At 39.3% G+C, this 26,447-nt stretch overlaps 1 protein-coding gene across 1 annotated transcript in view; it reads right to left on the bottom strand.

Moving 5' to 3' along the window:
* Positions 1-26,447, bottom strand: part of LOC142142792 (elongin-A-like) — a 77,930-nt gene that overhangs the window by 27,549 nt on the left and 23,934 nt on the right. Inside the window, exons 2-8 of the mRNA XM_075200602.1 lie at positions 25,358-25,414; positions 20,060-20,172; positions 18,535-19,198; positions 12,518-12,620; positions 11,039-11,206; positions 7,982-8,079; positions 7,572-7,752 (exon numbers count right to left, since the gene is read on the bottom strand). Coding sequence (XP_075056703.1) covers positions 7,572-7,752; positions 7,982-8,079; positions 11,039-11,206; positions 12,518-12,620; positions 18,535-19,198; positions 20,060-20,172; positions 25,358-25,414 — 1,384 coding nt within the window. The remainder of the gene's footprint in view (positions 1-7,571; positions 7,753-7,981; positions 8,080-11,038; positions 11,207-12,517; positions 12,621-18,534; positions 19,199-20,059; positions 20,173-25,357; positions 25,415-26,447) is intronic.

Here is a 26,447-nt window from a genome sequence, read left to right as displayed (position 1 = left end):
AACATATCATGTTTAGTGTCCTTTTAATCCTCTTTTTTACCACTGGACATCCGCTACAAATCAGCTATGCGATCGCATATTGCATATGCAAGATATGGATGATAGAGGAATAATGATCAGAATGATATTGTGTGTGTAATGCAAATAGACCAATTTAAACCAGCTTTTTGGCGGGAAGACACGTATGCAGCTGTTGGAGAGTTGACCCTCATCCTTGGAGAGCATTGTTTGAACCGACCTATGACCTGCATTACACTGGACTGACCCGAATCCTGAACCTATGGAAACACGCCAAGATATCACTACTGTTTTTTTTATGTATCACAGACTGTATATAAACCAGGCTATGAGTCCACTATAAAGTCTACATTGACCACAGACTTCAGGATTGAATGGCTGTAATCTGGATCCAGGGCAATTGCGTATATGTATTGGCTGTACTTATTTTATTGAATTGTTATTTGTTGCATCCTGCTATATTTTGCTATTAAATCTAATTGTGCGTTGGAACCACACAAATCGCAGCGGACAATGATTATTGGTAAGCGATAAAATGACTTTAATAGCATATATACAAATCTATGGTTATGAATAAGGTACCAAATGCCACAGACGCATTAATCCCTTTTTGAAGATCACAATAAAAAGGATAGAATCTTTACTGTACATCAAGTGGTGAAATAACTTATTCATAAAGAATGGGCTAAAGTGGAAAAGCATCAGTCTAATTTGAAGAGATTAGAACACACGTATACATTTAGTGATGGGGAGGAAAAGAATTGGAGCTTGGTTTCAAAAGTGGATGCGCTTATAGTCAGTATGACTACTGACTACTATCCCTATTGCTTCTGGAGAATACCATGGATAGGAAGATGGAGTTATTTTTAGAAGCAGTTATGGAGAAAGGCATACAATTTGTGTTGCATTTTTAGATATGATTGCATTCTTAGCAAGCATAATGGCACTTGAAGTGGTGGCTAAGAAAACGCTCTGGTCACAGCCTAGGGTAGCAGATGTTTAGTCAAAAGAGAGTCTAATCAATCTCCCAGTTGAAGGGTCCCTGCTCTTTGAAGACAAATTGGACACTGTCATATAGAGTATGGTTGTAAATCTAACAGCTTTCCACAAGACAAAAGATCTAAGTACTCTTCCTCGTCTAGTCAGCCATTTAAAGAGGCAAGATATTATAAGCAAGTGAGAAAATAAATCAAGCAGAATGTTTGTAAAGCCCCCCCCCCCCCCCGCCACTTCAGGGCGCTTATGCTAATAGAGTGGTCCTAATTCTAAACAGAGTGAGTCCAAATTTTTGGCCCATACATATGAGTTTTTAAATTGAGAGATAACTTACAAAGAGGTACCCTAAAACAAAATGGCAATATGGCACCAGCATTCCCCATCAGCTGACACCATACATGCCTCTCAAACCCTTTCAAGTACCTGCTATGAACTTATAAATTGATTAAGCAACTTACACTCCTGCACTGTTTATCTTCTCAATTCAATTGTCTTTCAGGTTGCCTAATTTCATATCCCTGTTGCAATACATCACAGGGAATTCCTCAGTGTCTGGGTTTTAGGCCAACAATTCCAGTTCACCTGCTTGCCATTTGGGCTGGAGAAATCCAAAAGAACTTTTACCATGGTGCTAGTTATTCTGGTGGCGGAACTTAGGAAACAAAGAGTCATGATATTATCCTATATGGACCACATTCTGATGGGGAGCTCAGAGAATAGGTATATTATTACAGAACAGCTTAAGTGATAGTCTTTCAAAAAGAACAGGGCTGGATTGTGAAAAAGGTGTAAAGTCATCTCATCACAACAAATAAAGATTCAGGGGGTCCAGATAGACTCTTTGTTCTGTATGGTGTTTATCAGAAGAAAGTTGTATTAAAATCCTGTCTTTGGCATATCAACTGCAGATTCATCATCAAGTGTCCATAAGAAAGGGACTTTAATTGTTCAAAATATGTTCTTCCACTATTGGGCAAGATGCGGAATCTCCAGTTGGAACCTCTAATGCAGTGGGATCACAGAAAGTTCACTGAATAATGCCATCACTCTTTCAAAAGCCACTAGGAAGTATCCGAGTTGGTGGTGAAGCCCAAAATTAAAAAGACAAGAGGACTGCCATTCTGGCTCTAAAATTGGAGTACAGTGTCACAGGCTGGGAAGCTCACCTTCAGGGACAAATGGCACAAGGTAAATGGTCACAAAGCAAGCAGATACTTCACATAAAATGTTTTGGAAATGAGAGCAGTGTGGAAAGCAATTCAGCACTTTCATCTTCATCTAAAAGGGAAGTCTCAGAATATTTTCCAACAAAAAGACAGTGGTAGCCATCATAAATCAACAGGCAGGTACCAGAAGCAGAACTTTGATGGTGGAAGTAACAAGAATTATCTATTGACTGAAGAAAATATGAAGTCAATCTCAGCGTTTCAAACAGAACATAATAGCCAATTATCTCGAAAACAGGTTTTATCCTGGAGAGTGATTGCCATAATGTCCTGAATTTTCCTGATGTAGCAATGAGCAGACATGCTAAGATAACCCAGATAAAATGCCTATTGATAGAATGAGAGCAGAATCTTGGGCATGTGTTCCTTCCATTTCCACACATCACTCAAGAATAAACTGAAAAGGAGAAGGCAGAAGAAAAAGCAATCCTTCAGTTTTGGCTTCACGTCTGTGGTTCTCTATAGTCTGGGAATAACCATGGCCTCTACCTCCTTGGCCAGAACTCCTACACCAAGGCTCAATTCTTCACTCAAAACCAGAGTGACTAGCTTTATTGGCTATACCTGAGCAGTTCCCGTTGGAGACAAGAAAGAAGAATTCTTCAATAATCTGTTACATTATCTGGAAGTTTATCACATAGGGTGACTAAATTCTATCCAACAACAGCTGCTATTTGATAGGTTCTGGACTTCCTTCAGGATGGTCTCTGCAAAGGTACTGCTTTATGCACACAAGGTTCAAGTGTCTGCTGTGAGTGTGTTATTGCCAAGTTAGCTTCAGAAGCTTTGATTAGTCACCACTATCAACCAATAGAGAGGATCCATCCCCTATCCCTTCCAGCTCCATGGGACTCAATTTAGTTCTCAACACATTGATGTCTGATCCTTCTGAACCACTGCATGGGATTTCTTTAAATCAGAAGGCGCTAAAGGTGGTGTTCTTCGTGGCAATTAGTTTTGCTCGCAGAAATAGAGAATCACAAGCATTGTGGTGTTAAATACCTGTGTGTCAAAAAAGACAAAGTATTTTAGGAGCGATACCTTTATTGGCTAACTCCAAAAAAAAAAATTTGAATATATTTTCTAGCTTTCAGAGCACAGAGGCCCCGTCATCAGGCAAGTTTACAAAGGAATGACTGAAGAAAAGGCATAACATTTAAGAGCTGTTACACCAAGAAATTTGTACAGGGGGGGGGGAGAATACATAATTAAAATAAGCTAAAGTAATAAAATGAAGGTTTTCGTTAAGGATGGAAGAGTAAAAGTCCTAAGAATTCAGAGATATGGAGTCACTTTGCTGTGGGGTGTGAAGTGTGTCCATGTAGTGGGTCATAAATCCAGATGTTAGATTGAACCCTTGAGTTAATGACTGGAATGTTCTTATCAGTTTGAATTCCCATATTTTTCTCTCCCTGTCATTTTTAAAAAGACCTTTTAGTATTAAGACTTTTAAATCTGTCATACTGTATCCTGGTCCAGAGAAGTGTTTACCCACGGGGGTGTCCAGAGACTTCCTTATTGTGTGTCTGTGTAGATTCATCCTGGATTGCAGTTTCTGCTTGGTCTCTCCAATGTATGTTTATGATAGACTGATGTTTGTATAGTATTGTTTTTATTGTATAGGGTCATGTCCAGGAAATGTATCTGAGATCGTGAGTAGTTGAGAGTGAGTCTAATGGTTGGGTGAAATTTGTTGAAGTTTTTATGGAAAGTCAGCAGCTCATCTTCAGAGCCCATCCAGATTAGTAGCAAATCATCAATTTAACGGATGTATGATAGAGGTTTCATTGTGCAAGTTGATAAGAATTCCTGCTCTAGTTTTGCCATGAAAAGATTAGCATACTGAGGTGACATCTTACTACCCATGGCACATCCCATACACTGCAGGTATGTCTTTCCCAAAAGAAAAGGAATTATGATCAGCTGCAGGGTCGGCTCCGTGGACAGACTTTTTTGAAGGTAGTGTTGGAATGCTGATATGCCATCCTTGAGGGGTATGTTAGAGTACAGAGACTCCACATCCATAGTTGCCAGTATTGAGCCTTCTGGTAGTGGACCCAGGGCTGAGAGTTTGCAGAGAATGTCTGTGGTATCCTGGATATAGCTGGGTGTTCGTCTCACCAAGGGTTTTAGAACATTCTCTATCCAACCAGAAATATTTTCCGTTAAGGTCCCAATACCAGAAATTATTGGTCTCCCTGAATTGCCTTCTTTATGTATTTTAGGTAACATGTAGAAGGTATCCATTTTGAAATTGTCTGGTATAAGGTCCAGTAGAGAGGATGATCCAGGTTTGAAATCATTTATGATCTTTATAAGTTCTTCTGTGTATTGTTTGGTGGGGTCTTCCATAATTAGAGTGTAGTATTGTTTATCCAAGAGCTGTCTGTGTGCTTCCTGAATGTAATCTGATGTGTTCATAATTACTACAGCTACTCCTTTATCTGCTGGTTTAATGATATTGTTGTTAAATTTTAATGATTTTATAGCATTTCTCTCCTCCACATTGAGATTGCGTGTCACTTTGTGGTTTTTGTCCAAAATCTCAGATTTAACTTTTTTTCTGAAACAGTCTATATAGTGATCCATAGTTTGGTTGTGTCCTGGCTGTGGGGTCCAGTTTGTCCTCTTTTTCTTTCTAGGATTTTCTTGCTGCATATAATTTTGTGATGCGATATCAGTTTTGTTATAAAATAATTCCCTTAGCCACAATTTTTAGAAGAATTTTTCCACATCACTGCAAAACTGAGCCATGTCGAGTGGTTTTGTGGGACATAATGTAAGTGCTCTGGCTAAAACACTCTTTTTCACCGTGCTAGGCTCATATCATGAGAGGTTCACAACAGATGACGATGTATCCAAATTGTTATGTGAATTTTGCTTTTTGTCTGCACACTGAGACCAGCTTTCATCCTTAGTCTGTTGAGTTTATTTTCCTTATTGTTTATTAGGGGATTTTGCAATTTATCAAAGAAATCACGTAGTACTTTCCTGGTTGGATCTGACACAGGTCCCTGTATTGTGGTATTTAGGGAATTAATCTTATCTTGGATAGCTCTCCTCTTGTTATAGAAAAGTCCAATAAGGTGATTTCTCAGTCATTCAGATGAACTGTAGCAAAGTTTTTGTGAGAAGTGAGTATTGTAGGTGTGTCGAGTTGGATTCCTGATCATGAGGTCTTTGGGAATTAGATTCTCTTTTTTGCATCTGGATAGGAAGAAGACGTCGCTGTTCAGTTGTGCCAGTTTCTTCAATAGGTTTTTAAGATCATCTGTGTTCGGTACATTGGGGGTATCTTCAATTTTCAAAATGTGTAGCAAAAAATTTTTTTTTATTATTATTATTGCAGTACCGTGTTAGCCAGAGAAATCTATGTGATGTTAAATACTTTTGTGTCAAAAAAGACAAAAGTATTATAGGACTGCTACTTTTATTGGCTAACCAAAACCGTAAAAAAAAAAAAAAAAGGGTGCAAGGAACACTTTCTGAATATCTATGCAGATAAGGCGGTACATACAGCCAGTCCAGTATTTCTACCTGAAGTAGTATCTAAAATTCACATCAGGAGGTTGTACCGCCACCCTTTATTCTCAACCTAATGGTGGAAAAGGGATTAAAAACTGCACTCCATGGACTTGGTGAGGGCAGTTTCCATAGATTTATCCAGGACAGAAGGTTTCAGAAGCTTTAAAAAGCAACTGGATGGACATTTATCCATAACCTTTGCTAATCATTAGTTTCAAAATCAGTGGTGGAAGAGGAAATTTAGAAGTAGCAGTATAGAAAATCTAATGGGGATGTGAATGGAATGTGATAATTTTACAATGAAGGCAGTAATATAAGTGACAGTATGGCATATCCCCATATACCAGCCAACTTTCACCTCTGATCTAGATATTTTCTCCTCCACTGACACTCAGTATGGGAGACATGTTCTCCATACGTCCACCAAATTCATAAATCTGCAGCATATGATTTGTTTGTGCTTTTCCCTACTGTACTGATAGGGTACATTCAATTGTAATACCTTACATGGAGGATTGAAAAAGGAAAAATGCAAATTGTGCTTAGCGTTAATGCCTTTTCCTCTAAATACTCCATGGCAGCCCAGCTTCCCACCCATGCTTGGTATATTTAGATTTTTCAGAGACAACTTGGGAAATCACTCAAAGACAGAAGGGGAGAAGTTTTCTTATAAAGCATCCCAGGTGTATTCTAACCTGTCTACCTACATTGGAAAGGGATTCTACCCATTTTAATGGCTGCCATAATTCAAAGAAAGGTAATTTACAGTAAGCATAATTCATGTTGTTGACGGCACTCTCACTTATATTAACACAGATAGAGGTTTCAAGATGTAAACTAATTTTTTCCCAACTGAGCTCATGTGAATCTTTAGGTGGTTCATTACATTTCAGCATCAAACGATAGAAGCTTTTCTGCCTGAGTCTTTAGCACTCATCCCCACTGTACTTGCTGTTCAAGTGATAGGCATCACTGCTGTAGCTGCTCTGTATTTCACATGTCTGTGGCTCCGTGGATATGGAGCTGGTCCAAGCAATGGCCACACCTATATCCTCTCTTTCGTGCTCCCACCTCATTCATTACGTTTAGCGGGAATGAATGAGGGGAGGGGGGGGATTCAGCAATTTCTGGAGCGCTTTTCAATTGGGAATAATCACAGTAATAAAACAACAATACAGACATACGGAGGTAAGAGGGCCCTGCTCACAAGCTTACAATCTATGGGACAATTAGATCATATATTTTGCTATCTTGTCCTCTCTAGATTCAGGGCCCCAGTTATGATCCAGAATATGCACTTAGTATGAGTGTCCCATCTATATCTCCCTTATTTAATGTCTTATGTTTGAGGGTGTGCACCCATAGATCTAAGTAAGGTTGCCAAATCTTTTAAAGCCACACTAGCCATTGCTCTTAGCAAAGATTCTAACTTGGCATGGTACCAATAGACAGCCACATTCTAGATGCCTCTTTGGGTATGCACGAATATAATTTGTAAGCAATTGAAACTATTGTACACTGGCAGCAAATTGGAAACACTGGAATATGAACACAGCTGCTTGTCTGTAGTGTTCTAGTTACCTAGAAACAAATGTGCATCTACAATATTGGTCTAGAAAGGAGCAGAAGTAAGAAACTCCTGAAAAAACAACGAGATCACCTTCACTTCTTTCTGGTTTATCAGTACACTTATCCAGTAGAGTATGTTAATTTGCAGACAGCCATAATTACTAATATTTAAGTAATATAGTGAAGTACAAATAAAAGAATAACAGCTTACATGAGTCATACAACAACTGTACAAACCTTTTGGTTTTCCAGAATGTGCAGAGCTGATATTTTGAGTTATCATTCTCAACTTTTCCTCTCTCTCACTAAAAAGTCTTAAATACATCTCACGCCAAGACTCATATTGTAAGAGCCGATGACCTTTAAAATCTCTGTTACAGTGCTTATTCCACAAGTGGCCAGAATCTTCAATAAACGCCTTTGGTATAAAATAAAAATATTTTAGAAACAAGTTAACAAGAGCATTTTATACAGTAGAGAGCAAATAAATAAATAAAAAAAAAGAAAAAAAAAAAAAAAAGAATCAAACAAGCCTTTAACCACACCGCCATTACTGTGACAATGTAAACTGCTACACCAGTTTGCACATCAATGGCATTGAAGCAGCCTTGTCACAATGCCTATGTTAGTTAAACATTCTACTATACCGGATTACATTCTTCAATTCGATTCAACTGCTCTGGAGTACAGCGCTCAAGAACTGGCTGAAGAATTTCAAAAGGTACACCCCCAACTTCTTGGATTGCTGCAAAGCAAAAAAAATAAAATGTGCTGTAGGTTTAATAGTTATAAATGCATACCGTCAGAATCACTTATCAGCTCTCATAATCGCAATTTTACTTTTCCAACAAAACCAATTTTTATTTCGAAAGGCCATTAAAGGCCACAACCTATGGGTCAGATATCAAAATGGGAGTAGTACAGGCTTATTTTCCTTTATGGGCCTCTGATGTGGCAGATGCCAAAATGAGTTGGCAGGGCTTTACACAGTATTTTGTTAAAATTTTGCTGGCTATTGAAAAAAGTCACATACAATTCGGTCACATCTGGCCAGTATTACAATGCAGTGCTTCATTGTGATTTATGTATATACATGTTTATTCATATGGAACTGCTCAATAAATTCAGTGCCTTACGCTTTAAATAACTACCCAACCAAAGGTCTACCAACGTAGTCGTTCGCAGTCCCTACAGATCACATGGCATGGACAGCAATAAGCACTGCCCAAAGCTGGAGTTAAATACATAAGATTGAGTTCACTTAAGTAATAGCATATAATAAGGACAGTGAAAGAGCACTTGTAGAAGCATTGGTTTGCTTTCCTCCATGCCTCCAGCTCATAGCATTAAAATCCAGTGTTAAGACCAGAAGGAAGTCAGATAAATGTGGAAGACTTTTGAATTTCCTGGACGAGTTGACGGACTCAAATCAACAAACTTGAAAGAAATGTAGATGATCAGTAATTTGCACCCAAAACAAAGCAGTAGCAGAAACTAATCCAACAAAATAAAAATGAATGGATATTTCACAACTTTTCAGCAACTTGTTACTTTGATCTGCCTGTCATGACAAAGGGAGATTGTAAGATTGCTGTGTGTGCCATCCAGCATTGCTACTGGATTTACTTGTGGGCTACCCATTTATTGCAATGAGCGTCTGTCTAAAACTGTGGTTCCTATGCATGCCCTGAAGCAAAGTAACTGCAACTTCCCTCTGGAATTACAGGCAGATAAAAGAACTATGCAGCATAATAGCTAATGCGGACTCCCACTCCACAGAGCAGTAGCAAGTGGTACAGGCAGGGCCGGCGGGAGGCGGTGAACAGAGTAAAGCTATGCCCGAGAACCTTCCGCTTCGCCTGCCTTCGCGGCTCGTCTACTGGTCCAATAAAAAGATTACTTGGTGCTGAATCTGGTGGAGGCGTCCTCTTTTCCTTCACATAGACTGGTCGGGTGTGACATCATCACGTGCCGACACTGTCAGTGTGGAGCCGCGTAGAGAGAGCCAAAAGAATAAAGAAAAGAAAGTCGTAGAAAGCTAAGTTTAGAACGGAGGGGAACAGTGTGATAAATGGGCACAGTGTCATGAAGAGTGGGCAGTAATGTGAGGAAGGAGGCGGCATATTTTTCTATTCTACACTTCTCACCAAACTGATTTGTCAAAAATGTAACAATTTATTACAAAGAATACATATTCTTCATTTATATTATTCATAGGCGGGAATTCAATTAGCCACAATGTTCCTCGGAACATCGCAGCTGTGCATTTTTACCATTACTACGGTAAAATCTCTGCTAATTTTTCCTTGCACAAAAAAAATCAGCGGAGATTTCTGTAAAAATCCTAATTGAAGTCCTTTTAGCAATATAGGTTTGCAGTTTAATGTATTTATTTGTATTACTTTCTTTATTAAAGTTTATTATATGGTTTGTATTAAAAGAAGAAAAGCATTATTGAATAAACAAATAATTTATACAACCGGAGGGCACGAGTTTATTTATTTTCCGGTGGGGGCACCAGACATGCTGGCACTGGCCCCAGGTAGATCGATCATTTATACAGGCCCAAGAGTTTACATAGATCATTTACTTTTGGTATAGATGCATTTACTGAGCTCAAAATAAACAAATAAATATATATATATATATATATATATATATATATATATATATATATATATATATATATATATATATATATATATATATATATATATATATATACATATATACATACATACACACACATACATATATATATACACACACACATATACATATACACACACACATATACATATATATATATATATACACATATATACAGGGGGCGCCAAGATAGTGCATTATAAAACATAAACAATGCAAAAAATCCTCCAAAGATAGGTTTTCTCCGTACCAGATAATAGTAGAATTAAAGCCAATAGGATGAAATCTCATTGGAAATACTGGAACTTGTACCAGGCCTGGGTGGCAGAGTAATATCCAGATACACCTATGGATTTGAATGCAGCAGGTTCCCTATACGGCTTCCTTGGTGCAGCAATCTCCATATATATATATATATATATATATATGTGCTAGGGAAAGACTTGCCTTTAAAAGCTGTGTGCAGGTAAGTCTTAAGCCCAGATAAAATAGCATAGCATTTGATCATGTTAGGACTGACCAGAATGGGAAGACTTTGGCGTCAGTTGGTCAGCTTAAACATATATTGCAATATGTGGAACTAACATTCCCTGTTTTTAATATAGAACAGTACTTGGTACAGCATTAATTATGTGTTTGGAGAGTGCAGAGTATCCCTGTTTTCTTGTCTATACAATGTGGGCAACCCCCTCTTGCACCCCAGTCTGTACATGGTGAGTGCAGAGGACCTATGTCTGTTTTTGTTTATATATATATATATATATATATATATATATATATATATATATATATATATATATATATATATATACACACACATACATACACACACACATACTATCATGTCATGTCTCATTTGTTAGAATTTATATGATGACACTTCAGTTACTCGTAAAACCAAGTATCCACATAAAAATGGGTAGTTGGCTATGAATATATTTCTAGTTTACCTTTTATTGACTAAATAGTCTAAATTACATGCTACATTAGGTTCATATACACTTTTCCATAGTGTGGAGTGGCATAGGGGCATTAACATCTATAACCACACTTACAGTCGATATTATTCTGGAGAATGCGGATACATTGCTCGTATAGCGTTAGCATCTTTGGAAGATAAGTTGTTTTGGAACCAGAGTAGACCAACATTTTTGAATTTAGACGGCGCCCCGTAAAACCACTGGACTCTGAGCTCATTTCAGGTAACGGCTCTGGAACATTCCCTATGTAAAAAATAGAACATTAAAAGCAGAAAACTATAACAGTTCAATAATGCTGAAAACAATAACAACAAAACATTATTTAAATACTAAACATGTATATTGACTAAGGCTTTTAAATGTACATTGTTTAATTGGACAGGGTCCAGGAAGCACATGGTATACAAGGTTACATAGTAGTTGAAAAATAAATCTGTCTGCAGGATAACACATCGCTGAACATATACATACTGTATGTTAGCAATAATACATCTATTTATACACGCACACAGTGATATGGACCTCCAAGTTACTGGAGACAATATATACACATTTATAAAATTAGATCAACAGGATACATTCAGTTTCACTCCAGGCAAATTCTGTCTCACTTCTGCAATGGGTATGTACACATATATAATTACACACAAATAAAAGCTTGAAGACAAAAAGCAAGCCAGCAAAAGTAACTTATACAATGTAGCTAGAGCATTTTACACCTGAGAAGCAAAAATGCCAATAGCATAGCTCCCAAGTTTCCCGATTTAGGCGGGACAGTCCCGATTTGAGGGATCTGCCTGGCCATCCCGATCGGGACAGATTTGTCCCGATAGATGGGAAGACTGGGTGATATGCCATGGTGAGCCAGTGTCTTTGGTGCCTGCGGCAATTGAAGGGTGATTTTTGGGGACAGGAGGGCTGTTGGGGGTGGCCTAGCGCTTAAGAGCAAAGGATATGCCCACAGGTTGTGTAATCATGCCTACTCCATCATGACCACGCCCCCTAACATTACTTAGAAACGCCATCTTTCTGAGCTGTGTCTAGACTTGGTTATTTGGAATGTTGGGAGGTATGTAATAGGCGCTTCAAGGGGTGTAACATTTAATCACCAGACCAATAGCAAAACTTGGGAAGGTGGAGTCTGGCAATGTTAGCTCATCCACTTCGAAATATCCTGGCTCTACACTTCGGAGCAGAAGTGGGGGCCAGTGGATACTCAGTGAAGCATTATTTGGCTTGCACTAGAATCCTAACAGTGGCTTCACTGCACATGCCCCACCCTTATATATGCTCAGAAAAGAAGTCTGCGGAGCAAATGGTCCATCAATGTGTCACTCCAAACCCCCCTGACCGTTGGTCCCATAGTAGCTGCATGGGTTGATCGATAGGTAAGTAGTAGTAGGGGAAAATGTGTGGGTTCTTTTAAAGTACAATAGTAAATGAATGAACGGCCATCAGATCAGTATATCATTTTATATACAGTTGTTCAACAGGTGGTTCTGAAATCATGTTCACTTTAAAACCACACAAAGGGAATAAAACATTTTTCCTTACCTTTGCATTCACTGTAATGTGGTGGTGAAGGCAAAAGAGAGTAATCCAGTAAGATTTTAGGAAGTGGGACATTAAGTAAATCTTCAAGACAGCTCTTCTTCACCTGAATAATGATCACCAAAATGATAAATGATTAAATCACCAAAAACTCAAAGAACATTTCCACACACAGTATCTGTTATTATAGGTTCCAATTGTTCATTTACATGTTTAAGTTAGTGAAAACTTGGTTCTCATTAATAAACCACTGGTATTTTAGGCAACCACATCTTTGTTACTAAACATGTATTTTTGGTGAAACATTTCCAGTTTTAATTTTATTCTCAGAAATATGCCCCTAATTACCCATTTCTTACACATTTTATTGTTTATCTTCATTTTTTTACATCCAATCATCCACATTTATTAATCACCTCTTTTATCCTATTTTACCATTTTATATTATTTTAGCTCGTATATTTTGTACCATTGTGTATTCTATCATAGATTTTACACTTTATTTAGTTCCTTACCTCTGAATTCTGGTATTAGCATTCCTATTACACATGATATTATTTTCATCTCATAGACTCACATTATACACAGACACAAATACACCCTTTTATGTTCATCCTCTTAAACACACATCACACTGTGAGAATACCCACACAACACTCAAAAATACCACATTTTAATTATTACTTCATTTCCATCCCCAACCCTCACTTCTATAAACTCTCCACAGTATACCCCTCAAATACACTTTACTACAATCATCTCTCCTTTTATCCCTTTACCACTCATACCTCCCAGTTGTTGACTAGATTTTTTTCACTTTTATTTTATATTGTGAGTCTCCTAAACTCCTATTACAATCTTGCTTGTTTTCCCATCCAAACACCTCTGGGAAAAGCCATTTCAACACCAGCCTGGTCATTTAAAGTAAGTAAACCTGAAACAAGACTCCATCCAGACCTCTATGGCAACAAAATGGCCAAGCGGTTAATAACCACTACATACTTAATAACATTTAAAAAAGGACCTATGTTACAGAAAATGGAAAAGGTCTCTTAAAACGTAAGCGAAGAAAACCTAAAAATATAGCGCTTAAGAATGCAGACTCAATTAAAACAAAACAATGTACTGTAAAAGCGTACTGCCATTGTGCATTAGTTACAGGCCCCTGCTCACCTCTGGGTCTCCTAGACACTGCAAAGGTGGTAGTTCCTCCACTGAATCTGAAGAATTAACTTTAGGGACACTAGAGTTGAAATGGTTTCAGGATAAGGAGGAAATAATATTTTAAGGGTATACATATCCCTCCCTTTGCCATATATGCCCACAAGCCAGAATGTGTGTGCCATCTGAATCACTGTGTAACTATATAAGCTTAAGGTGTAGCTTTGAAACCAGAATATATCTGGGCAGACTATAGTCCCTATTGTGATAAACTGAAAAAGATACCTAATCTGAGTGTATTAAGATATCCTTAACAACATTCAAGTGCAATGAGAAGATAAAGGGTGTATTGCAATTGCCCAGAATTAACCTATTACCGTATATACTCGAGTATAAGTCGACCCGAGTATAAGCAGAGGCACCTAATTTTACCTAAAAAAAAACTGGGAAAACTTTTTGACTCGAGTATAAGCCTAGGGTGGGAAATGCAGCAGCTACTGGTAAACAGGAGACATATGTAAGTGATGGAGGGGAACTAATACCTTACAGGTTCTGGTGGATCCAGCAGGACATGGCAGATAGGTTGGGAAAATTGGAGTCTAAGATCTCCCTGAATATGTTAACTAAACTAACATTTTAGTTCCTGTTTTTAGCAACCATTGCTACCAGCGCCTGAAATATAAAAAAATAAGCAAATTGATGCTGTAGTGATTAAAACCCCTCTGTCATTGAATGCTGATTGGTTGTGGCGGGCTACTAAAGTTGCTGCACCTTACCAGAATCATGGAGTTTTCCTCCCCCAGGGTCTCCTCCACTGCGCTGTTGGGATCGCTAGATTTTTATAATGAGTGTCCACAATTAAGGGTCCAATGTGCAAATAGGCTGCAAGTCAATGCCCCAGTTCCATGTCTCCTCACTGCGCCAGTTAATGCCAATGACCTTTGAGGTCTCAGCAACAATAGCATCAAATGTAATCAGCTTGAAGCAGTGCAATAAGTGATCAGGAGGAGGAGTTCAGACTTTTACTTACCTCCGCAGTGGAACGCATGTGCGTTCCACAGACAGGAAGTTCGGCATTTGGAACGCAAGTTTGCGTTCCAAATGCCGAACTTCCTGTCAGTGGAACGCACATACGTTCCACTGTGGAAGTTAAAAGCTGAGGGACGGGAGAACAGGAGTTCACTCGTGTATAAGCCGAGGAGGGCTTTTTTCAGCACAAAAAATGTGCTGAAAAACTCGGCTTATACACGAGTATATACGGTAAGTCTGACATACTAATAAAAACCATGGAGAAAATAAATAAATAAAAATAGTTGCATTGCTATTTCTAGCACTGCGTATCCAGTTGCGCTGGCTCCTGTCGTTGTGATTTGTAGGCTTTCTGAACATGTGACACACATGCACAAATTTGGGTATATATGCTTCATTTAGTACTTGAATTGTAGGCATAACATATGAGTATTTTGGTAAAAGCCAAAGTTGGAATTCCCCCTGTACTGAGGCATCAAAACATATTTCCTTTATATTCTAGTTATGTGGTTGAATTTTATTTCCATTTATTAAGTGAAACTAGATCTTAGATCTATGAATGTTACATATTTTGTACCAAAATAAAGGGATTGTTAGCAACCAAATGCCATACTCTACAGCACTGAATGTCTCCTTTCCCCTTTTCAAAATCCTCATGCCCATCGGCCAGCGTCAATTAAGGGACCGGGCAGTAAGGAGCAAGGGAAGCTGTTGGGCCTTTAATAAAGATCAATGTAGGACCTCAGGTGTCTTTCCCACGAGTGCTTTGTTTGCAAAAACATCCATTTCATCAATAAGTGCTTCAAAGTAGTAGGGCAGCAGTGGAAATAGGGTTATGGCTGCTCATGCCATTGAGGGTGCAAAGAACGGTGCCATGGATCACTCAATATTCATAGTGATATGATTTTTTTTTTTTTTTTTTTAAATCATACCCATGGGAAAGAGTTGGGAGTGACAGGAATTTGCACTCAATGAAGGAATTTAGGGAGGTGATGCAGGAAAAATTAGCTAAGGAGAAGTTCTTGGGCTGCATGACAGCCCCCTTGCTTCTCTGGTTGAGAATCTCACCTTTACCAGTGGATCCTAAAGGAGTTAGCGGCATTTAAAATGGTTCACCAGCTCTTATAAAATCAGTTCACAATGCCATCAATCCTGACTTATGTAGGGTAGTGCAGACCTTTTAGCATGTAGTGAGCAGGTTCTAATGGACAAGGCAGATATTTAGTTTGCTTCCGACTGCTCCAAATACAGCCCTCCTACTGGGCTGCAAAAGTTGAAGTTCAATATTTTGTGGATTCGTACCACTTCATGGACTGAGCAATTTCCTGACAGTTATTTAAGGTGTTCAGTTCATTTTTAGAGTGGGTGGCGAGAATATAATTTTGCAATAGGTGCGTTTGCTATTATCTGGATGATTTTCTTTTTGCTGATCTGGCAGAATCATCATTCTGCAGAGACACATTGGGTTGCTTTCAGACCTGGGCTTGGGAATTTGGCATCCCACTGGTGCCCGATAACCTTGAAGGTCATTTTAGACAGAGATTACCACCACTCACTCTGCTTTCAGTTAATAGGCTACTCTTATGTATTTCAGGCACTCTTGGGAAACTTCGCATTTGTGAGGTGACTCATGTCTTGTACTTTGTATACCACCTGTTGATGCCGCTCGGGGTGTGTCCAGGCCACCATTCTCTGGGGCTAACCACAGAAGACCACAAATATTTGAGGTTGTGGTTAAACCTGAAATCATACAATGGGCATACAGACTAGTTCTAGCAAAGGGCCACACTAAGCTGCAGATCTTTGGGGTATGCATCAAGGAGAATAGAATTTGGCATTTTGTTTTACTGATTGATGGCTGCCAGAATGCAGCCATCAATCTGAATTATTTCCAATGCTGGTTGCTATGAAATGGTAGAGGCTCAGGATAGGAACTATGCTATCTTTCAATCTACAAAAAGTAAATATATTGGTAATAGAGGCTTTGAATTCCTGATCTGCCCAATCCTCTCGTGGGGCTCATTATATCATCGGTAATAAGCTTCCGCGCACACACTTTCCAGGTTAATGTTTTCAACATTTTGCTCTTTGCATCCACAGTCGGACAACACCCCCTATAGATGCCCTAATCACCTTGAGAGTTAGCAACCACTTGATTGTTTAACCGATTCAGGGACTGAATTGGTTAAACACATGGACCACATACTGCAGACACTGCGATCCCTGGGTAGTTTTTACAGAGACCAGAAGGCAAAGATCCCATGGGAATCTTAAGGTTAGGTCCCTTAGATAATGTACACTCAAGCCGAGGGGGTTATGCAGGTAGCCAAGTAGAGCGAGTATTTGCAGGATTTCATTCTCTTTGCAGTGTTTAAGATAGATATTACTACACCATTCAGCAAATAATGTCCAACTGAATGAGGCTCACATGTGCTCAAAACAACAGGCGACCAATTACTCGAACTTTTGGATATGATTATTTCCCATCTCCTGGCAGCTCACTAGTTGGAATATGAAGCAACTCTGCTTCGTATGTCCTTCTTGACGGCATTTATGGGCTAACAAAAGGTGGATTAGTTTGTCCAACAAGGAAGTGTGAAGGAAGTCTAGGCATGTCACACTTCAAGCTATTGAGTGCTAGAGTGGCTTTTCTTATTGGGAGGTCAGAAGCTGATCATACAGGAAAGGGTAGTTGGGTTACATTGCAGTTACTGCACAGCACACTAATGTGTTATTTTTCCAACATTTGTGCCTTTCGACATATTCACCCTCAATTCCCTGGTCCACTTCTAATTCACAGTGACTTCTTTATTCAATAGGTTTTAATTTGTAAGCATTCTAAAAGTTAGCCTATGTATACTGAAGTGTGATACACATGGTCTATAATCTCCTTTCACTTCAGGGTCATCACAAAGGCCAATCAGTGACCTCACGCTGGGCAGCTATTTGTAAATTGTGTAGATGGGGGTCAAGCAAGTAAAAGCATGCCATGGTCTAGATATGCTGAAAGGTCAGCCGCTTGGACAGACCATGGGTATTCCTGAGAATCAGTCCATCCTACAGTTGTATGGGACTAGAGCATCCAGTGTTTGAATGTGCAGAGGAATCATGTTGGGGTAAATGACTTACGTTACATAAGTTTTGTGGAGCTGGCCCTTAATAAAAACAGATCTGGTAATGTGCAACAATAAATTAGACAGCTACATGGTAGTCTAATCATAAATGATTACACACTTAACATGGAGGCAGGCTAACCATCTTAGGGCCATCAATATGTGACAAACATGTTTTATAAGCAGAATAGGGTGCACATTTTTGGATATAGATATTGACACATTCAACCTACATATTGAAAAAGCAGTGCAGCGAGTCCTGTATGTTGGGGAACCGAGAACAATCTAAAAAGGTATAAATATTTGATAATAGTTAAGGGAAGGTGCCATACTGATTGTCCCATGCATGCCTGAGGTCAGTAACATACAAGACTGTGCTCATTAAATTGGGGGAACGTGAGATCCCCAGTACAGAGCTGTCATGGTAGTTCTGAAGAGTTCTCCACCAGTAGGAGGATACTGTTGTGGATTATATATATATATTGACTTTATGATATGGAATTTGGGGACCCTTGGGGCACTGAGCTGCCAGGAACGCTCCTCTTAAAGAGTAAAATTGTCAATTAAGACGGTGGCCATTTTCTTACCAAATCAAGGTGTCATGTGTTTATGACACATCGTGGCAGTTTTCATGGGGGCAGGGGGTAGTTGGTTTTAGAGACTCAGAAAGCTTAACCATTCTATGGTCATGCTGGAAAAGTGGACCTTTGAACCTACCTCTGCTACACGATCTTGTAGCTCTTCTTTTTTGTTTTCCGTGTTATTTTGGTTTACAGATTTGGACAGTTCCACACTGCTGTATTGCTTGCACACCTGAATTTTTTTGGGAGGTTCGTTTAATGAGTTTGGCTTCCGCTTCCTTTTCACTGAAACTTGGTCATAACTGAGATACGACTCAAATGACATTGTGGGAGCCTCAAATTCATCATTGGACAAAATACTTTCTGTTTTTTTGTCAACACTTTCCTTCACACTGCCCTGGCGTGCACCATCCTTTTTATTATGGCTGATGTGCTCAGAAGGCTTGCATTCATCCTTTGTAGAGGACTTGTTTTTTTTTCTAGTGCTGGATGATTGAGAATGTTTCTCCAACTTCTCCTGGGGCTCAACCATTTTGGACTTCTCTCTTTTTGAGTGGGAGTTTGAATGAGATTTGTCAAGTTTGTGCTCTTTGCTTTGCATATTTTTTTCAGGCATCTTTTCTTTGGGAAGATGTTTTTTTTCATATATATTAGGTTCTTCAGTTTTAATGGACTCCTTCCTTTTGTTGACATCTATTTGAGATTCACATATCTTTTTACTTCTCCAGTCTCTCTCTTTTGAAAGCAACTTATCTTCCAAAACATGTTTTTGTTCATGCTTCGATTTTGGTTTTTGGTCACTAGAACAAAATTATATGCAGGTTTGTACAGGTCTGTAATAATGCAATCATATGTCCATAATTTAAAATCCAATATGCTTGTTTTATACAATTCTGTATCCATATTTAACTAGCAGATTTGGTGAGAACATAAACATATACCATGATACACATGCTGCCAATATATTTATAAACAACTAAATAAAATCTGTATAAGCATAGTTCTGATCAGCGATAATTAGGAAAATTTATTTATTATGAACATCATCACAACTATGACCTGTATAAAACCACTTGTGTTTGTGCTACCAGATAGTCAAGGAGCTTCCTAGTGATGATATATTTAGCTAGAGTACATAATTTAAACTAATGTATTTATTGCAAAAGTCACAAGTTATTTGAAAGGCTCTAATCCTGACTTTGAGAATCTTAAAAGCTACTCTCCACTGGGTTAAACACACAAAAAACAAACACACACACGTTTTAAAAGTTTATTTCCCAAAATATATACATCCAAACCAGAGTTTCCTGATCATTGGGAGACAAAAATAAAAATAGTTTCATCACATTTTCAAATATAAATTAAAATGATCCTGAGCATGCACCACACCAGAGGTCTGAGCCTGAGCAGTGTCATGGACACTATTTCCATTTGATGCTTAACATATGCATTTTTATATGTTTTATTTTACATAAATTAGGTCGCCAATAAGAATGCTGGTCACCATTTTTTTTTATTACATTGCCAAAAAAGAAAGAAAGAAAGAAAAAAAAAAAAAAACCAGACAAAAAAACAAAAAACAAAACCTTAGACGGAGGGCTGTCAGTATTTTTTTCTACATGCGCTATAAATGAGAACAGAATCACTAAAACAACACTTACCTTTCCTTCACCTCAGGAACCAATTGCTTCCACTGAAGAACAATAGATTTAGCAATGTCGCCCACTTCAGCGTGTTTGCGAAAGCTGTTCACGGTTTTTCCAACTCCAGTTTCCTTAAAAACAAAAAAACATCTGTTATCTTTGGTTCCCATGCCCAAACATCTTCACCTTAATCGATCATCATTTATTTATATTGTGCCAGCAGATTCCGAAGCGCTTTACAATTGGGAACAAACAGTAATAAAACAATAGTGGGTAATACAAACAGAGAGGTAAGATACACAAGGTTAAGTGCTACATCATATTGCATATTTGTCAATGCTAGAATGCAAAGTTCAAAAAGTATTGAGTGGACTGTATGTTCAGTCATACAACTATTTTGGTCAGAAGGTAGTTGTCTTGTGTTAGCTGTGTAGTGGGTGGCAATAGTGTAACTTAGGGAGATTAAGAGGGTGGTTGCGGAATATTATAAGCTTGTCTGAATGTGGGTTTTCAGTGAATACTTGAAGGTTTGAAGACTATACGAAAATCTTATTGTGCAAAGGAGTGCAATCCACAAAGTGGGTGCAGCCCGAAAAAAGTTGTGTAACAGAGATTGGGAAGATGCGAGGAGAGTGGAAGAGAGACAGAGTTGGGAGATAATTTGAGACAAGTGAGGATATGTATGTTGGTGCAATTTTGTTAATGTCCATGTATGTTAGTAAAATATTTTTTTTATTGGCTTCTTTGAAAAACAGGCAACCAATCTAGACACTTACACAGTGGCTCAGCAGAGGAAGAATGATTTGCATGGAAAATCAATCTAGTTGCTGCATTCAAAATAGATTGTAAGGGTTTGAGTCCAATTTTGGAAAGACCAGTAAGGTGGGAATTGCAACAGTCGATGAGGGAGAGGAGTGCATGAAAGAAGGTTTTTGCGGTGTCTGGTGTGAGATATGTATGTATGTATTCTGGAAATGTTTTTTAGATGTATGCAGCATGATGTAAATATAGAGTTGTTCTGGGGAACAAAGGATAGTTGTGAGTCAAGGATTACACCTAGGCATCAAGCTTGCGGGGTGGGATTTATGGTCATGTTGTCAACAAATATAGAAATGTCAGGCAGGAAGCTTCAATTGGTGGGTGGGAATATTAGGAATTCTTTTTTTTTCTTTTTTTTTTAGAAAGATTGAGTTTTAGTTGGCGAGAGGACATCTTGCAGAAATACAGTCAGTAACGCGAGACAAAACAGATGGTGAGAGATCAGGAGAGGATAGATAAATTTGTGTATCATCTGCTTAGAGAGGATACTGAAATCCAATGGAGCTTATTAGTTTTCCAAGAGAAGTGTTGTAGATAGAGAATAGCAGAGGACCTAGGACTAAGCCTTGTGGTACTCCAACTGATAAAGGAAGCGGAGCAGAGATGGATCCAGAGAAATTAATGCTGAAAGAGCGATTAGATAGATAGTATGAGAGCCACCATAGGACAGTGTCTTGAAGACCTAGGGATTGTAGCGTTTGTATGAGGAGAGAGTGGCCAACAGTGTCAAATGCAGCAGAAACATCCAGGAGAATTAAAAAAAAAAGAGTAAAGGCCTTTAATTTAGCTGTGATCAAATCATTGACAACCTTAGTCAGCACAGTCTCTGTGGAGTGTTGAGAGTGAAAGCCTGACTGAAGAGGATCCAATAGGCTACCTGCAGAAAGAAATTGTGTGAGGCTAGTGTAGGCAATTCGCTCGAAAAGCTTGGAGGGGCATGGGAGCCAAGAGATGATAATTTAAGAGTTTGGGTCAGAATTTTGTTTTCTCAAAATTGGAGGCGTAAATCACTGCATGCTTGAATAGTGATGAAAAGATACCAATAGAAAGAGATAGATTACAGATTTTAGTTAGAAATGGAATGACTACAGGAGACATGTACCTATCAATTTGTGAGGGTATGCGATCAAGAGGACAGGAGGTAGAGTAGGATGATAGGAAGAGTAGAAACTTCCTCTTCATTTGTGGGATCAAATGAAGAGAGTGTGTCAGAGGGTGCTGGGAAGGAATTGAGCCGATTGCTAGCCGAGGGAGAGGATACCATTTCAAGTCTGATCTTATCAATCTTGTCCATGAAATAGAAAGCAAGATCCTGGACACTGGTGGCAGTCAGATGGTTTAGGGTGGGACGGTTTAGAAGAGATTTAAAAGGTGTTAAAAACGTGTTTGGGGTTAGAAGCCTGAGCATAGATGAGAGATAGGGAGAATGCTTGTTTAGCAGTGTCCAGAGCATTTCGATAGGAGTGGTAGATACCAGTATATGTGATGAAATAATTAGAGGTACAATATTTACGCCAGTGACGTTCTGCTTTATAAGAAAGTTTTTGTAGATTTCGTGCTACTTTAGTGTACCACGATTGACAACGACGTCTACACGGCATGTGAAGAGTCGCTGGAGCCACTTGATCAAGGGCAGATGCTAGAGTATGGTGAAAATGAGGAACTGCCTTATCAGAGAAGGAGAATGTAGAAGTTTGGTAGAGAAGGTGTTGGAGAGAGGTGGGAAAAATCAATAGAGTTAATATTCCTGCGGGTTTGGAAAAGTTTGACAGAATGGAAGTTAAAGAACTGGGAGCGGGTAACTAATAAGGTGATGATCCAAGAGGGGGAAAGGAGTGTTAAGGAAATTAGAAATGTAGCATAGTCTAGAGAAAACAAGATCAAAACAGTGGCCATCCTAATGGGTAGCAGATTCAATCCACTGGAAGAGGTCAAGTGAGGAGGTTAGAGAGAGTAGTTTTGAAGCAGTATTGGAACGTGGATTAGTAATAGGGATGTTGAAATCACCTATGATGATGGTGGGGATGTCAGAGGATAAGAAGTGGGGAAGTCATGCAGAGAAATGTTCAAGAAATTGTTGGTGTGGTTCGGGGGGGGGGGGCGGTGGATGATAGCAACACACAGAGAGGGAGTTAAAAACCCTAACAGTATGAAATTCAAAAGATGTGAACGTGATGAGGGTACATTTGGTATAACTGCGAGTGTGCACTGTGGGGGGGGGGGGAGGAGACAACCAACCCCACCTCTTTGTCTACCTCCAGGTCTGGGGGTGTGGGTGAATTTCAGAAGTTTACTAATCTGAAACTATGGTGTACCCTAAACAGTGCACATCATGTATACCAGAGTACGTGAAAGGATGTTTTCCCAAATGATGCATATTGTAGAAAAGCATTCAACATCATTAACAAGAGTACACAAGTACGATACGATTCAGAGGTAGATAGTGCCATAATGTTCAAAATAGGACGTGCACTTGACAAATACATTTAAGTCAGGTACAGTGGCCTGCTCCCAAAAAGAAATCTAAGTTATGCCTACCACTCATTCCTTTTTTTAATAATATACCATGGCAGCCACTCCAGTTTAGTAAAACACAAATGACATAATGCTTCCAGCAGATATGCAAGGCAGCTTCTCCTCTTCCCCCTACATCTTTGACCGATTTTCCAGAATCTCTGTAAAAAAGTTCTCAAACATGGGTTGCCATTGAGTATATTGAGGAAAAGGAGTTAACTGTAAACATAATTTGCATTTTTCCTCTTAAACCGGCCATGTTAGCAATTAAAAAAAAAAAAAAAAAAGGAGTGTACCCAAGAATTATGGTCGGATGGTCTACAAACAAATCAGCCACATATACTGCAAAATCATAAAATGTATTCAATGGCTGTGTTAAGAACATGAATCATTAGAAGAAAAGACATGCAGATGATAATGTCTAGTGAAGGCGTGGATAGAAGTCCATCAAAATGCTTTGCAAAGCTCTGTCACTGAAGCCTGAGCTTTCTTGTACAAAATGTTTTTATGGTGTTGAGGGCTCAGGATCTCTGGCACCTCATGTCCATTCCTCTAGTATGCCTGTATAATCACTTCTCTGATTCAGCTGGAAATGGCTTGTTTAGAAGGAGCACACTATTTCCAATGTTCTGTAGAACTGACAGAGTGGTTTCGTGCCTCTACAGACTTCTATCTTGGCTAAATAGTATAATGAGTGCAGGTTTCTTTCCTTTCCATCAATTAGCTGTCGACAAAAAGAATGGCCGTGCAATCTTTTGATTAATGTGGAATGTAGACAATACATTTGGCAGAAAAAATGGATTGGGTCCAAATGCCACTTTATCTAAATAGGGTTCTTTGCACCTTAGATTATGCAACTCTCCAACCTTGCGGGCTTATACTGCCACTAGGACTGGATGAAGTTTCACAGTATGCAAAGTGGAATGATCTTGCATTCATTTTTGGGCAGCACGGTGGCGAAGTGGTTAGCACTTCTGCCTTACAGCACTGGGGTCATGAGTTCAATTCCAGACCATGGCCTTATTTGTGAGGAGTTTGTATGTTCTCCCCGTGTTTGCGTGGGTTTCCTCCGGGTGCTCCGGTTTCCTCCCACACTCCAAAAAAAAAAACATACTGGTAGGTTAATTGGTTTCTATGAAATTGACCCTTGTTTCTCTGTGTGTGTTAGGGAATTTAGACTGTAAGCCCCAATGGGGCAGGGACTGATGTGAGTGTGTTCTCTGTACAGCGCTGCGGAATTAGTGGCGCTATATAAATAAATGGTGATGATGATGATGATGATTTTTTTTACAATGTCCAATACCCATTGAGCTGTCACACTGTGGGTTCATATTTATGCATATTGTGAAATTCTGCCTCTTACTGGGCTAAATGGAGACTGTTCCTAGCAATAGACATTACAAAGGACTGTTTGGATGTAGCAGGAATATTCTGCCTGGTGTATCGTCTCCCTAGCTTAAAACAATCTCATTTACAACAATCTCTGGGGTCTTTGTCAAGGTACGACAAAGACCCCAGAGGAGGGGTCGAAACACGTTGGTTAGCAAGATGTTTCCTGATTTGCAGCAGTGCTGTACTATCCGGATGAAGGTTGATTGTCCAGCTGACATTGCCCGGGATTTTACATCTTCATGCTGGTTTCCTCCTTCTATCCGGTACGAGTGCATCAGCTAGCTTATTTCAGGATTTTTTACATATATGTCCACTCTAACAAGTGGTTTTATGATTGTATGTGTTTTATTATAATAAATCTCAAAGGTATTACGCTAGATCCTCCTCTCCCTTCTCTTTTATACATTGATCGGGTAACAAGTGAATATGTAACAACATGTTATGGGAGAATTCTACATGGAAGGAAGCTATACCATGCGAATGTTCTAAACTGTTTACATCATAAGTCATTAGTAAAGAATGCGATGTGATGTCATACAATTCCACAATCTGTTAGATACCAGATATTCATATTTGCCTTCCAGTACTCACCACAAGAATATCCAATGAGATGTCAAGTTCCTGTAAGCTTTTAAGAGCTTTCGAAATCTAGAACAGGATAAAATGAGCAAATTTTATTTGAAGTGGTAACAATAATATGCAAAGGTCTCTTTTTCTCAGTACTGTAGGCAAAATAGCTATGTCATTCTCATGGACATACAACACAGGACTGAATACTTTTTAAGTTCTACCTATTGTAGTTAATACTTTAAGATGCAATTATGTACACTGATTAAGCTTTAAACAGACTCAATCTTTCATTGGGTCTCCTGATATAAATATTTTATACATATCAAGCTTGTTGAAAAGAAAAATGCAGTCATTGATCATTCACCTTGAAAACAATTCTGCAGTAGTGCATTGCTTCTTGCAAGCTGTACAATATAACAAAAAAGGCAAAAAGGGGGGCGTGGTTTGGACGCCATTCGGAGCGGACGGAGATCTTGCCAGCTCTCCCTTGCACAGCTTAGAAATCCCCCTACATCGGGATTTACCCGCCCTGTATGCGACTCTGCAAGAAGAACTAAGTTGGGGCAACATACTCCTGGACCCACCGAGGCAATATCGGGTGCACAGCCGGTGTGTGTGGCCTCTCAGGAGCGTCATAAGCTGCCTTCCCTGCATTTCACCGACCCTTCCCCTGCTTCCCTTACGGAGAACGGATCGCGGCAGAACTCACTTACCGGGCAGTCACCTCTATCTCCGGACTGGACCCGAGGACCTTGCTCCGTGGCCCCTGCCTGCCTCTACAACCCCTTGAAAAGGGACCTCTGACCGGGAAACGCACATAAGAAACCGGGTAGGTGACTCCCGATTATCCCCTTGGGACACTTGCCAGCCAATGTACTTAACTGTGTACTGATCCATGGAGGGGGCCTACTTGAGTACGGGCTTGGCGGGACGAATCCGGTGGGGGCGAGGCCCATCAGCGGGAATCGTAGCCCCTAATACTGTGTGCAAAACAACCTGCAACTAAACAGCTACTATATAGCTGAAGATTAGTGGGGGAGAGCTTGGTGTGTTACGCTGACACCGAGACCTGAGCGGCGCACCAGTGACCCTATATTGCTATAGCTGTTTT

Source organism: Mixophyes fleayi, chromosome 3, assembly GCF_038048845.1.
Source record: "Mixophyes fleayi isolate aMixFle1 chromosome 3, aMixFle1.hap1, whole genome shotgun sequence".
Classification (NCBI taxonomy): Eukaryota; Metazoa; Chordata; class Amphibia; order Anura; family Limnodynastidae; genus Mixophyes; species Mixophyes fleayi.
Note: the sequence above shows the minus strand (reverse complement) of the source record. Positions and strands in the feature narration are given on the sequence as shown.